At 43.0% G+C, this 14,564-nt stretch overlaps 1 protein-coding gene across 10 annotated transcripts in view; it reads right to left on the minus strand.

Moving 5' to 3' along the window:
* The window catches only part of ADAMTSL1 (ADAMTS like 1), a 639,880-nt gene that overhangs the window by 200,691 nt on the left and 424,625 nt on the right, over positions 1-14,564 (minus strand). For all 10 annotated transcript variants that reach the window (XR_002104654.1, XM_019554877.1, XM_019554882.1 and 7 more), the window contains 2 exons: positions 8,091-8,165; positions 3,169-3,326 (listed from right to left, as the gene is read on the minus strand). Coding sequence is in view for 9 of the 10 variants with exons in the window: in XM_019554877.1 (XP_019410422.1) it covers positions 3,169-3,326; positions 8,091-8,165 (233 nt within the window). In the remaining variant the exon portion in view is untranslated. The remainder of the gene's footprint in view (positions 1-3,168; positions 3,327-8,090; positions 8,166-14,564) is intronic.

Below are 14,564 nucleotides of genomic sequence, written 5' to 3' on the forward strand. Positions count from 1 at the left end.
ATGTAGTGATGTAACCACATATATGTTTGTATGAAACGGAAATGAGCTGTAAGAGTTCCTGTTTCTGCACACGTGCCCAGGAGGAAGAAGATAAATACAGCTTGCAAAAATTCCGTGGGGGATTCAGGGTAATCTGAGTCTTTGACTCTGCTCTGACCCTATTTGCAAATACACCTTTTGTGCTGCTAAATGAGTGTGTGTCTATGATTTTGGTGGCCTCCAAGAAATGGACCACAATTTTTTGCAACACAGGGGTGGGCAAAATATGGGCCGCAGGCCAGGTCTTTGTCTGGCTTGCAGAGAGGGTCTCTTGATCTCCTGGCCCAGGCACAGTGCAGCCGTGGCACGTCCTGCCACCCCCTGAACACACAGCAGGGCTGGGGCACTCCGCAGCTGGACTGCCTTTCTAGGCAGACCAGGCGGCAAGCAGGTCCTTACGACTGCTGCCACCGCCAGCCTCAGCCCCACTGTATTGGTGGGGACCTGTTGCACAGCTCTGACCCCAGGCGGCCTGCGCTTGCTCGAGGCTTACCTGCCCAGGCACAGCAGCGGTAGCCCCTGACAGAAGCTATTTGCTCAGCATGGGGTAAAAGAGGCCCCTCTTCCTCGCTCTGCTGGCAGCTCCCTGCTGTACTTGCCCTGACCCCATGCGTCTGCTCTGTGCTGTCCCTGCTGCCTTGCAAGGCAGCCCCAAAGCTGTGGTGATAGCAGTGTAGATGCAACGCAGCCCCATATGCAGAAAGCTAGCTGCCACTACGACAGGGTCTTTAATTTGCTTTTCAGGGATACATTAGTCTGTATACTCCAGGCAAAGCAGTTGAGGTTATGGCAGGCAAGGAAGGATGTGGGCAAGGCTTGGAAGCATGCCCACATTTGTATACTCTTGCCTCCTGGAGAGATGCTTTCTGCATAAATATAACAATTAGAAAATCCAGTCATTGAAGATTTTAAGAGAATGCAAAACTAATTATAATACAGAGAATAATGGTGTCAGTTTTGCTTTTGCATGTGCAGGGATCTCTGTTGGCTAAATGTACCATAATCTATTTCTATCCTTTCATTAACAGTCAGCAAAAACCCAGTTCTCTACAGATTTAAGTATAGCAATAACTGTTAAGTGCCAGATCCCAAGCACTCTGAAATCCTTAAAAAGAACTTCACTAACTTCAATTGGTGTTTGGCTCCTGAAAATTTAGTAGGAATGTACTATAGTGCCTTTGTAATTTTTTTCATATAAATCCAGGGGAAAGACACTGGCTTAATACTGTGGATCATCAAGCATATGATCAGCTTTTAACAAATTGTAAAAACCTGCAACATTTCCTCATCTTGTTCACTTTTTTTACTCTACACAGAGAAATCCCTTCTTTCATAGTACAGCAACGAAGAGATTGTTAGGTCAAATTTAGCTCAAAATGTATGGCTAGATTTTGTAAATATAGGTCTTTGCATAACCTAAAACCAAGAGAAATGTTTCCCTGACTTTATGTATTAGTTTCGAATTAGTAAGCTGTAAAAAGAAAATGAAGGCAAACATTTCCTTTGGTATGTTTAAATTCCACAGTCAGTAGCTTGGTGCTTGTGAAAACCAGAAAGTGACATGGATGGGACCATATCAACTCCTGCTGAAATCAATGGCAACATTTCCAGCCACGTCAATGGGAGTTAGATCTGGAGGCAGGAGAGCTTATGCAAAATTACATCTATTTGATGTTTTTCATCTCTCTCTCTCCCTCCCACCTCCAAGTACTTTAAAGAGGAAGACAGGAATCCTTTAATTTTGCCAATGTGGAAATGGAGAAAGGGATAAAGGTAAAGTGGTTCTATTGACTTGCAGAAAAACTCTGACAGAATCTGAAATGGAACCCAGCTCTCCTGATACCCAGGTCCATGTTTCACTACTGACTTTCTTACCTCCAATTATTGTATTTCAATTAATCAATTCATATTTCAGAACTGCCAGTAACAAATGGGAAGAAAGTTTAAATCATTACCATTATTTTGGCTTTTATAATCTAGACTGTTGTTTATGACAGAGGATCTTTAAAAAAAATATTTGTATCTGGACAGTGACTTTTTAATCAAGGGATATTCATTCCACATCGGGGGGTAGCATGGCAGGGTTTAAACTGCTTTCTTTAAACTAATTCTGCCCATGACCATCATGCAGATAAAATATCATCTTGTTTTCCTGTGGTTCTTTGTTCACCAGGCACTTTTGGCTTCTGTATCTGGATTGGATTAGAGGCTGTAACCATGCTAAAAGAGGCAGGGGACAGTCACCAGTGCACTGCTCCACCCTCCTCCAATCCAAATCACCTGTCACATTTTCCAGTCCAGCATTCATACATCCAGCTGTCACAAGGTCATCAATGTTAGCTTAAATCAAATACCCTTTGCCTTGAGGTCCCATGATGAAAAATTTATGGAGTCCTGGATATGATACAGGTTTTACAGCTGAAATCCTTCAGGTCCCTCTGACCTACTGAAAAAGGACTTTATTTTATTGTAATTCCCAAATGTTCATTTCTCCGTGTGCATTTTTACTACGGAATGTGTGTATTGCTTCCAGCAGTGCGTTTTATATTACCTGGAAGAACAGAAAAGCACTAATGGGAGGAAACAACTTGATTCTTATTTCTAATACAACATAAAGCAGAACTTCCAAATGATACCAGGGCTACTTCTCAACCAAAGCCAACCCATTTACTTTGGAACCCTTGGGTTAGCTCCTTGCTCCATTAAATCCATTTTACACCTCTGGTGGTATTACAGCAGTGTAAAAAACAGCATAACAGAATGAAAACTCAGGCTTGCAGTCTCTTCAGGTCACAAACTATGCAAGCTGCTTGGTCTGTGGGTTATACCTATCCCAAACAGCATCATCCATTATCATTTGTCATTAGACCGTCTTTTCTGTTTAAGATACACCTGGGATATTTGTTCCCCTGAATAAATTAAGTCTCTTTTCCAAAGAGCTTCCAATGAAACTTCCATCATGTTAGCTGTTTATTCACAGAGGGCACAGAAAATAGCCTGGACCAGGTCCCAGTTTTGTTTCCCATGAAAACTATTTTTAGGAAACCTCTCTGGTCCTTCAGAAGCATGGACATTGTTTTTGGGTTTGTTTTTTTTTTTTTATTGTTGTGTTTCATTTCTAACCCTCACCTTGACTGTGAAGTCTGCAGTGAGAGGCCCAGATATTCTGAGTATCTCCTTGTCTGGAAACTTCTGAAAGTTGATGCTAGAATTATCCACAAAGAAAGAGCCCGTAGAGCTGAGGCTGTTTTCACCCTTCACACCTTGAAGAGTCTTGGTTTCCAAATCTGGCAAACACAAACAAGTTAACAAGAGACTAGAAGTGCTCTACTGTTTCACACAGAGCAGCCATATGCATAAAAATTAGAAATAACATTATCAGAATGACAGAATGTAAGAAAGGAAAACATGAAGTAATGACAAGAGCTGAGAGGTTTCTCATCCCCATACATATTCCTTTTCATTTTTCTATCCCTGCAACCTGTTTTACCTAACACGTTCAACACTTAACACCTCTCGGCTCTGTCCCTATACACCAACCCACCTACTCACTCACAGGACACTGCTCTTGCTCTCTTCTCTAGCCTTATCGAGCACATTCACTCTCAGGCTTTCTAATGTGTGCAGCCCTGTATGCAATAAATCATGCTCTTTTGTGGAAGGAGGGAGTCATTCTGTGCTTTTTAGTGTTAGTTGTGCTGACTTCTGGTTTTGCTTTTAGAGTTAAAGGGAGGTAAAGGAGGTATACCACTAAACATGACAAACTAGGTGGGCCACTGTTACAGGGAGGTCCAATTTTGTAAGGACTTGGGAGAAGCCAGGCCTGTTTTAGGCAAGGGTGGTTAGCAGATGAGAAAGAAGTGCAGGGCTCCAGCTACAAGATTTAAGAGAAGAGAGAGCGGGCAGGTAGGCTGTGAAGGAACAGTTCTGCCATTGGTGGTAACTAGGGTGACACTAGCCCACTGCTCCCTCCCCTCATTCACTACCCCAGGGTGAGGAAAAGGCAGAGGTTTTTCAGTTATTGCTTTGGGGACTGACATTCTTTTATGCTTAGGAATAAATCTTGTTGATGAGGTTATGAACAGAACCAGAGAGTGGCTTACAGCTATTACCCAGATATGAGAGACCAGCATACAGCTACTGCCTGCCACCCATTAATTGAAATCAGTTTGTCCAGCAAAGAAAAAGGAAACATATATAAAATATTAGCTAAAGTGTCTGCAAAGAGTCCAAGAAGGAGACTCTAATGGGAAACTGTAATAGGGACAACTAAACTCTTTCTGCCTGTTTATCTCTAAAATTGTGCCCAAAGATCCCAAGTGTATCCCGATTCAGGTACTGCTCTGTAGGGTTAATGACCTTATATTTATCAGAGGGTTATGAGAAGTCAGTAATCAAAAGGAAGGCCTGTTATGTCATCTAGTTTTGTCAGTGCCAGCTTGCTCCCTGTAGTATATTTGATAGTGAACTCTTGTCACTATCAAACAGGGATAACAGGTTTCATCATGAAGGATCTCAAAGGGCTTCACAAACTTCTTTACAATGTTTAGGAATGCCTTCTCCCACCCAGAAATGAGCCAATATACAATGAGTCCCTAAGGAGAGTGGTACAGGATACTGAAAAACATATTCATGTGACAGTAACACATGTTCAGAGATGGCAAAGAGAAAAAAAGGCTGGACAAATAAGTTAATTCTTAAAAATTGTTGCAATTGGGTTGCTTTACAAGGTGGGCCACAGGAATGATCTTAAAACAGTAGCTGCTGAGTGTAGTGTATTAAGGAATCTCTCTCAATTCCTTGATTTTTGATGAGGTTAGTTTGTTTCTGACTTTGAGGCACAATCAGTTTGAAATTTTATTTCTGCTCATGACTCCATGTATGAAGTATAGGGAAGAAAAAAAAAAAATCACCGTTTTAAAGAGTTGCTGTATATTGCAGTCAGACTCCTGCTGACTTCCCCTCCAACCAAATGTTCATGGGAAGAAATAAAAAACCCAAAGCTGAACTGCAGTTCACATATATAATCCTTCGATACATTAACAAAATATTTCATGGAGTTGTCTGAAACCAACATGAGATGCACTTGGATCCATTCATATCTATATAAAGCACGTGATCTGAATCTCAGTCTAGTGACTCAGCTATGGCCTGCTGATCCAGATCTTTCTTATTTTGGAATGTGATGTCTTGAGGGAAAAGTGTGCTCTGGCAGCCTTTTGCTTACTTCCACAGGTGCTCTTCTCACGAAAAAAGAAAATCTTCCCAGGCTGCCTTACAGGCTAATTTCATTGCAAACAGACTTACAAGATAATGTTTGCTAGTTTGTGATGGAGTGTGTGTGCAAGGAGAGAAGGCAGAGAGAAGGAAAGTGGGGAAGTTATTTACAGGGAAAGGAATAACCACCACCTTAGAGCAGGACAGGAATACACAAAGGGCCTATTAAAAATGAAGTATTTCAAAGTACTTCAGAAGATCTGAACTTTTAAGCAAAAGTTATGCATTTTTTTCCTAGTTTATAACCTGTAATTTACTAAAGAGTCATACAAAGATTACGTGCCTACTGCTGTCTCAAGACATAGGATTGAAAAACCACACTTTCCATTGCACCAGGATGGAAGCATTTTCGTGAGAATGTCTGAAACGCAGAGAAGTTCTCAATTATTAATATTCTGTTAACCAGGAAATACAGGGGCTGTCTCAGTGGGTCTACACAGCTGGAAAACTGTCCCCATCCTTATTTTAAAAGGACTATAGGATGCTACAATACTTGTTTAAGGTGTTGCATCTTAAACTGCAGTGTTTGGAGGTTACTACTAGAGAATGCTTCAGTATTTCTGACTGTAACAGCATTGACAGCAAGGAAGGAGAAAACTGCACCAAGCTTTAACATTTTCCATTGAGTTCCTATTCAGGACCAGTCAAAGCCACAGCCCCAACATTCTCCTGAATTCAGGGAATATTCTCTAACACCCTCCAAGTTAGACAGCACTGAAGAAGGGACAGGGAGAACGTAACAAATGGGCATCCCCGAGCCGGTCTCAACGTAGGCCCACCCACTTGCTTCTGAGCAAACCATGCACCTACATTTCCTGCCATGCCTTGATGTTCATCAGGCAGGAAGCTGCCCTTTACTTGCCCTGATGACAAGGGCTATGTACACAACTCTGACCTCCCTTTATCATGTTCCACATCTTGCAGATGTTCCATGGCCTAACATTTGCCCTTGTCATGTTCCTAATACACATACTGGGCCCCAAGCCACATCTCTGGGCCTACAACCCCTATCTCCTGGCTCCAAGCCCCATCCTCAGGCTCCAAGCCCCTCACTATAGGGCTAGGACTCCCAGGCCTGTCTCAGTGCACTCCATAAGTTAACCCTTATCCCTTCACCCAGGAGCTTCCTTAACAGCTCCCCAAAGCCCCACCCTGGTGGAGCTTAACTCTTGACTTGCTGGTGCAGCTTCAGACTCCACTGAGTCTGGGTACTATCTCAGGTTCCTCCACCTGGCCTGGGCCCTGCCTCAGTACTCATAGTGAGTCTGGGCTCCCCCTTTCTTGATTTTGCTACCCACCAGGGATGTGGGGACTGGGATTATCAGGGACCCCACCCACCTTTCACTGAGACAGTAACTGACCTGGCATTTCTGGGAGACTATCCCATCACAGACAGTCCCACCAGGCCACCCTTTCCTGGCAGGGTTCAATTTTCTGTTATACCCAGGACAAGGAGCCTCCTGACACCCCAATAGCTCCTCCCTTACCTCCAAGCTATGCTGAACAGCAGCTCAGCTGGTGATGTCTCTTCAACTCTTAGCAGCAGACTGCTGCTTCAGGCCCATCCCTTATATAACAACTGGGCCCTATTCCCCAGTTAGGCCTAACTGAGGTAACAGCCAGCTGCAGGCTGCCTGCTTACTGCCCATGCCCCTGGGAGTAACAGGGTGCTCTGTTAGAGTGAGAAAAGGCCCTTTTCATGCCAGCAGATGTAGGATCAAAGTTAGTGGACTTGCATAACCAAATTCTGTCCTTAAGAGTTATACTGCCTCATGAGGAGCATGTGTACGTTCCTTTTTTTTTTTTTTTTTTCCCTTCTTGCTCTGTATATGTGCAGGACAGGGGAGGAGGGAGAGTTGTGTGTTTAACATATAAGCACTTTGGGGCTGATTTCAGCAGTAGGAAAGCCTATACTTTACCCTCCTCATTATCTTTGTATGTAGCTTTCTCTCCTTTTTTTTTTCTTTCTTCCCTCATCTTTCCTTACTTCTCTCTTCTTCTGTCTATCCCACATGAGAGAGCGCCAAAGGGAGCATGATCTGCCTGGCTAATTTTCTGCTGGGCCAGGCCAAGGTGCTGAACTGGAAAAGCTGCAGAAAATGGCTCACAAGGGCTGGCTCTGACAGCGCCCTCCAACTTTTCCACTTCTTGGGCCATGCATGTGTCACATTTGTCTTTGGACACCTCACTTTGCAACAAATTGTGACAAACTGTGGACTAGTCTGTGTCATGCTAGGTCACTGAGGGGGCATTCTGCAAGGTGGAAGATGCTCAGCTAATCCCAAATACGTAATCCCATGAAGGGCATAGGGGGGAAAGAGGTTTCAACCTCCAGTGATATTGTGTTTTTGCTGTTGACAAATATTTCATGCTCAGCCCCTGGGGGGACAGACACACATTCTTTGGCACTTTCACCTTTTTAATATTTTTATAATAAAGGTTTAAAAAATAAAAAGATAAGTCTTTCTAATTCTTTTTTCTCTCTCTCTTAAAACAGACATGCTTGGCATCCAGCTAGCCAGCAAAAATATAAACAAATAGAAACAGCTTAAGACTTATGGAAGGGTCTAAAGGTTTTGAACCTATGACCAAAAATATAAGTGCAAGTTCCACTGATGTCATGGGACTGGTGAAAGCATCTGAGGGCAGAATTTGTCCCCTGAGTTAAAACTGGTTATTTGAGAGAAAGAAACCATATGCCCCCTTTGTAAACAGTATGTGATGGGATAGGAAGCCTTCTCTAAACAAAAACAGAATGTGTCTTTTGTACTTACATAAGTGGTCTGGTCCTTTCAGCACAAGGCGAACATGCCTACTTCCATAGGGAACAGCAACCACCGTGTCATCCACTGGGGAAAAACACAAATGCCTGGAGTCAACAAGCAAGAAATCCCCACCTGTTTCCAAATAAGCATTGAAATAGCTGTTCATGGGAAAACTGCAAGTAAAACTTTACAAAAAAAAGAGAGAGAGAGACCAGTGAACCCTAACAAAAGGGAAAGGTCTTCCTTAAAATAACATTTGCACTCAGATCCCAACCTGCTGATTTCTTATTTACACTCTGCTCCTACCCAAGATTTCCAGTGTTTCAAGAACAACTGGCAGCTCTTTATTTCTGCTTGCCACCAGTTCAAACACAGGACATCTTGCCCTTCCAAATGATTTTGGTTTGTATATCTGTCCTGAGTTAGGGAAGCATAAAACTGTTAGTAACTTCAAAAGAAAAAAGTTGAACTCCAGACCTCCCCATTCCTTTGCCTACGACATGATTCCTCCCCAGCTGAACCCCTAAAGGCCTTTCTTCTTCACTTTCTTTAGTCTCTCATGTGATCTCTCCTTCAGCTGAGGAAACTTTCCTCTTCCCACCTGAAGCCGACATGATCAAAGGTGAAAGGCACAATCGTATCATAGTGCAGTAATTGTTTTCATTTACTTGCTACTATCAAAAAGCCCTGGTACAACACAGGTCTGTTAAAAACTGTCCCATAAACAGGTGCTTATTAGGGAACATTGTCAACAGCTTTAATTAGGGCTGGACTGAATCTGTAAGAAGTGCCTGGCAATAGCCACTAATTCACTTTCACATGTAGGTTTATTTGCTGCTATGACAGTTAGCTCAGTGACATTTAAGAGCCAACAATCTCAATAACATCTAGCTGCACTGCAGTGGGACATGGCTCCACATATTTGCTTCCTAGCTAAACAGCTGATTAACAGGAGTAATGGGGGCGGAGGGGGAAGCACTCAGTGTGCTTCTCCTTTCTCTGCTTTTTCACTACCCCTTCCTTATCCATCTAGAAGCTGAAAGTCAGAATCAAAGGGCACACACAGAAGTGACAATTTTCGCCCAATCTGGCCACAGAAAGTGATCTAAATGCATTACCAAACACAAGTGCACAGCTGCAGACCATTTAAAACATGGCCAATTGGGTGAAAATCTGACCCCTCATTGCATGAGTTTTCAGATGAAGATCCTTCAAAATAGAATGTCTTCTATAACTTGCATCTGCACTGCCTCCCAGCTTGTTGCTGTTTTCAGAATGGGGCAGGAGGGAGTGGAGGGAACTTGGTCTGGGGTTTTTCAATCCCTGCTGGTGTGCGAGCAGGTATATTTGGAGTTCCCCCGCCAAGGCGGGGGCTCCAATTCACCCACCCCAGTCTCCAGCACTAACTAGGGAGCCCCTTGACGAAGCTCCCTTTCCCCCTTCTGATTCTGAAAACAGGGACAGGCTGGGAGGGAGAAGGAGGCATTGCTAGGGGAAACTAACTGTATGCTCCCAGGCAGCAGGTAGTTTCACCTCCCCCTGGAACCACCAGTGAACTTCTGTTTGGTCAGGGCAGGGAGAAAAGTAGCAGGTCACTGTTGGTGCCTGCCACTTTAAGAGTCGAGCCAAGCAGCCAGCAGGTGCTTAATTGCAGCAGCCATTTTACATCCATGGTTGCCTATATAAACAGGACAGTTGCCTGCTGCCAGGCCAGGTAGTAACATTGCTTGGTTACTAAGTTGAATACTCCTTCCTGGAGGAAAGGGTAGGGGCTGTAGGGGATGGTTTGGAGGTGTCTGGGCATGACCTAAAACTGTACCCTGCCAGGAGTGGGTGGCCTGGTGGGGGCTCTCAGTGGCATGGGAGCTCCCAGGAAATGCCCAGCCAGTTACTACCCTGGTGAAAGGCAAGTAGGGGTGCCTTAACCCTAGCCCTTACCTTCAAGTAGGCCATATACCAACAGAGCAGGGTAGGCCAGGTAAGCTTCTAGAGGTGCCTGAGCCTGCTGGGGGAGTGACCCTACAGGGCCAGGTATGCTTCCAGGAGCACCTGAGCTAGGAATGGGGGACTCTGATTCCCTAAATGCAGGCAGGAGGTGAAAATCCACACAAGGCACTTGACTGGTCAATGCTGGGGCCAGGACTGGAAGGGACAGAAGGGCTAGGGGCCCACCCTGATGGGACCCCAAGCTTCTTTGCTTATCATGGGCATCCAACTGGCCTGAGATGGGAACCTCACCTTCCATAAGCCCTGGTCCTATGATTGGGGGCCACAGCTAATGGGTGAAGGGAACGGTTGAGCCAACTGCCTGAGATGCCATCTGATGCTTGGGCTGTGGTGTAGGGGTGGAACAGAGCTGCAGATAGCTCCCCAATATTGGGGTGTACAATGGGCAGCCTCCTGCCTGAACTAAGAACCTAATTAATTAACAACAAGGCATGGTGGATGAGACAGGTAGGTGGTATGCCCAGAGGCAGATGAGGAAACTAGCTCTCTCGCTAGCCAGGGACTCCCACTTTGACACAGGGTGGCTGTTGTAACTTGGAATGCTTCCTGCAAAGTGATCTGAGTTGGTGGGAAGCTACACTTCTGTCTGTGCCCAAAAAGAAAAATAATGTTGTGCCCCTGAAAGCTAAAGTTTTGAAAGGAGAGGGTGTTCCCCTCTCCTCCCTAGAATTATTCCTATGACAAAGCTGCATGATTCCCACTACCTAAGAGCTGTTTAGCTTTGCTTGTTACCTTGACACATGAAAGCAACTCTGCCACTATAAATATTTTCTTTCATCTGAGGATCTTAACTGTGGACAGGATTTTTTTTTTTTTTTAAATAAGTTATTTTGGTATGGGGAGAACTCTACTGAAACTCATCTGGGATCCTCAGATAGGGGAGCATTTCTCCTAAAATGAAGAGCAGTTAAACATTTAATAGGGTCACCTCAATTTTTGTCATTGTGATTAAGAGTCAACACCCTGTTGTAATGATTCGTACCTCTTTTAGAACCTGTCTTTCTGTTTCTCTGATTCAGGAAAATGAAAATCTATCTGTTCCTCCACAGTTTTATTTGGAGCCTTGAGGTTTTAAAAGTTCATCTGCTAGAATAGATGTCACTGCCTCATAATGACTTCCCATAAAAGAAAGCTTTGGGTGCCTCATAGCTAGCTTTATAAAGTTGGGAAGAGGTTGGTAGAGCCTTTAGAACTATCTGTGTCCACATTTGTGAACTTGGTTCACATTTTTTATCTTAAAGGTGTATGGACAGAAAATGCTGAAAATAGAAAGTCTCTGTTTAATCACAAGTAATGTAAAGTGCAAAGGGAAATATTCCATATTGGCTCTCAGTTGGCTCAACTTAGCCTTAATAAGCTTGCCCCAATGTCCCCCTCACTTGTTCTCTCATATAGCTGCCTGATAGATGGGCTATAAATCTCATCTGGTCCAGGCAAAAATTACTCACACCACAAAACCATTCCTTGTTTCAGCCTTGTATAAATTTCATCACATGAACAAAACTCTGACTAGGAGATGCAGCTTGCATTATGATTGGCTGGAATACAGATAAAGAAAATGCTCTTCTTACAGAAAGCATTTGGGAGCTGCAAAGCCGTAATCAATTTAGGATTATCAGTGCTAGGAAAAAAATAGTAAGCTCCCTGCTGACATCCTAAATGATCTTTTATCAGCTGATGCCAGTGTGTTTGTCATAGTGTGTCAGATAAGTTGTGATCATGTGTATATGCATGGAAGAGGCAGGAGAGGGAAAACTGAGGGCATGGGGGTGAGGGAGAGAAATTGCAATTACTTTCAGACTAGTTCAGACTACACTGCTGGTAATTCTGTTCAACCAAACTTTGAATATCCGGACTCTGGTAACCACAACCCTCTGTTATCCAAAGTTCAAACACATACCCTAGGATTTACTGAAACTATTGTCCTGAAGGGTTTCCAAACTTTGCAGGACAGAAGTATGGTCCAACAGCATTGGATATTTCCAATAGCACTGCTGTCCAGAACTTAAACTCTGTAATGCTGGCATTTCAGTCTTGCGGAGCTCCTAAGCTTTACAGAAGAGATGCTGTGAAGCCAGCTACTTTGGGCAAACCCAGGAGCCTTTATCATTGGGGAAGTTAAAGTCTACAATCTCCTGAGCCTAATTTCAGTGCTCAAAATATGCTTTGGCAATGTCTCTGACTATTCAGAGCTCAAGCTTGAGGAGTCTCCTGAGAACTTTTAAACACTGAGGTGAAATAGTTAAAAAGCACTTGGTAATATAGCCAGCACGCAACTGTCTCTGGTATCATTCAAGATAACAAATACAAACTTTTGTTTCTACATGTAAATTCTTCTCTATCTTTTTTTTTTAACTAGAGAGAACTTCTTGTCTGTTCTCCTGTATAATAAAGAAGGATTTAAACTCTGACACTTTCTTAATCCAGATTTATTTCTTACCATTATAATTCTAATGTTTAAAGAGCCCAAAAACAGAAGTATTTTTTGTTTTACTTCTGTTTTCTTTGTGAAAGGCCCATTCCTGTGACACATTATCTTGGTGCATTTTACATGTCTTAGAGGAGGTCAGGAAAGAGTTGCATTTTTAAAGAATATTACTGTTCCCTTAAAAATGATCTGTTTGTTGTATTTGAAAAGTGGACCTCCTATGTGGATTATAATGACATACCTTGTTATTCTGAGGTTTTGACTCACTCTGTATGTTATGAACCTTGAAACTGCTCCATGAAATGTCAGTAGATCTTAACACTTCAGCACAATTGTGCTGTTTTAAAACAAGTCTTCAGTTTATATCCCATAAGTTTTAATGCATTTCACTTGCACCATTTAGTACCAAGGACATAACTCCTTATTCTTTAGTCTTCATGGAAATTCATAATAAAGTCCTTGTTACCGTGAAATATCCTGCAACATCTTGGCCCTTGTAAAGCTGCAGGAGTAAGATGGAAGGAAGATTTCCTGAGGTTATTGGTGATAAGAAGTAGACAAGTGTTTCCTCCATCTTTCCCAAGAAGAGAGATGTGAGTATAAGCAGGGGTGTGTCCAGTGACTCTTTCCCCCAGTTGCAGTCCCAAAGAGAAGAAATGTCCCAGAAAAGCTGGCCAATTGGCTGACCTCTTAAGCTGTCTGGACCTTGGGAACATCTGATGTCTTCTCAAGGAGATGCATGAATCTATTGTTCATTTTACCCTGGCTTTCTGGGTGGAGAGTGACAGAGGGCTTTTGAAAGGGGCACAAGGAGGGATCTGTGAGTTGGCCCTGTCTTCATGTTGCAGGAGCATATGCCAAATTCACAAGGCAGCTCTATTTCTCCTGGCTTTAGGCTTGGTACAAAATGCTAACATAGTCCTACCATCAAGTCTTCTGTTTCTGGGCAGAGCCAGAAAACTAGTCCCAGCACTACTTGTCTAGTAGTAATACACTGGCATGGGGAACTGCAACTAACTTGGAAACATGACGTTACCCATATCGGAGTCAGGATACTGGGCCAGACAGACTCTTGCTTTGCATCCATATGGAATTCCAGTGTTCTAGGAGCTAAAATGGGTCATACCAAGATTATCTTCCTTTTAGATCACTGCCAGCAGCTCTGGCTTGGAACCCAGGCTATCAGCAGAATTTACCAGCCACTTAGGGAACAATTTGTCTGCTAACTGCTAATGAATGTAAACCAAACCCTAAGGGTTCAGTTTTGCAGGACAGTCACTATGGGCTCTTTGTGAAGGCAGTTATTACAAAAATATGATTTGTTCTCCTTGAATTCAGAGAGGTTAAAATCATTGAAACTCAGAGCCAAGAGCAAAGAATTGTGGTCAAATGAATGAGCTCTTTTTATACCAAAACATTTTTTTTATTTTTTATTTTATTTAATAGGAGAAAAGGGCATCAACACAGGTGTTTCTTCTGTTATAATAATGTGGGAGAGAAGTCTGAGACGCATCTCGTACCCTGCTGTATTTCTATTTTTGATGCCTTTGGGAGAGAGATACCATCTCAATAAATACTGAGGAAGTTGTTTCCGTTGCAAGTGCTAACTGTTTTAAAGCTCTGTGATCTTATTTCCCTTTTGACATCTGCTTCCCCTACACCCTTACATGGTATAAACAGTGTGGAGAACATTTGCCTTTTTTGTTTGTATCCAGGTCTGAATTCAATGTGATGAGCTCAACAGCATGTTTGGGAGAGTTTAGAAAATGTTTATTTTTTCAAGTAACTTTTGGTTAAATGCAAGAAAAAAACAAATCATTGTCCAGACTCCTGCAGCAGTGTTAAGAATGGAAATTTGTGTCTTTGAAAATGTTGCTAGTTTACGTTGGGGAAATGAAATCACATGTGTGCCTACTAGACACTAGATTGATGTTTAACTACCTGTTCCACATATGCTGCTTCTGATTCTTCCTTTCTTCCATGGTAACATGGCTCAAGAGGGTTTTTATTAATGTCCTCATACCTTCTTATTGGGGACACAGAGAAAG

This window comes from Crocodylus porosus, unplaced genomic scaffold, assembly GCF_001723895.1.
Source record: "Crocodylus porosus isolate Cpor-Errol unplaced genomic scaffold, CroPor_comp1, whole genome shotgun sequence".
NCBI lineage: Eukaryota > Metazoa > Chordata > Crocodylia > Crocodylidae > Crocodylus > Crocodylus porosus.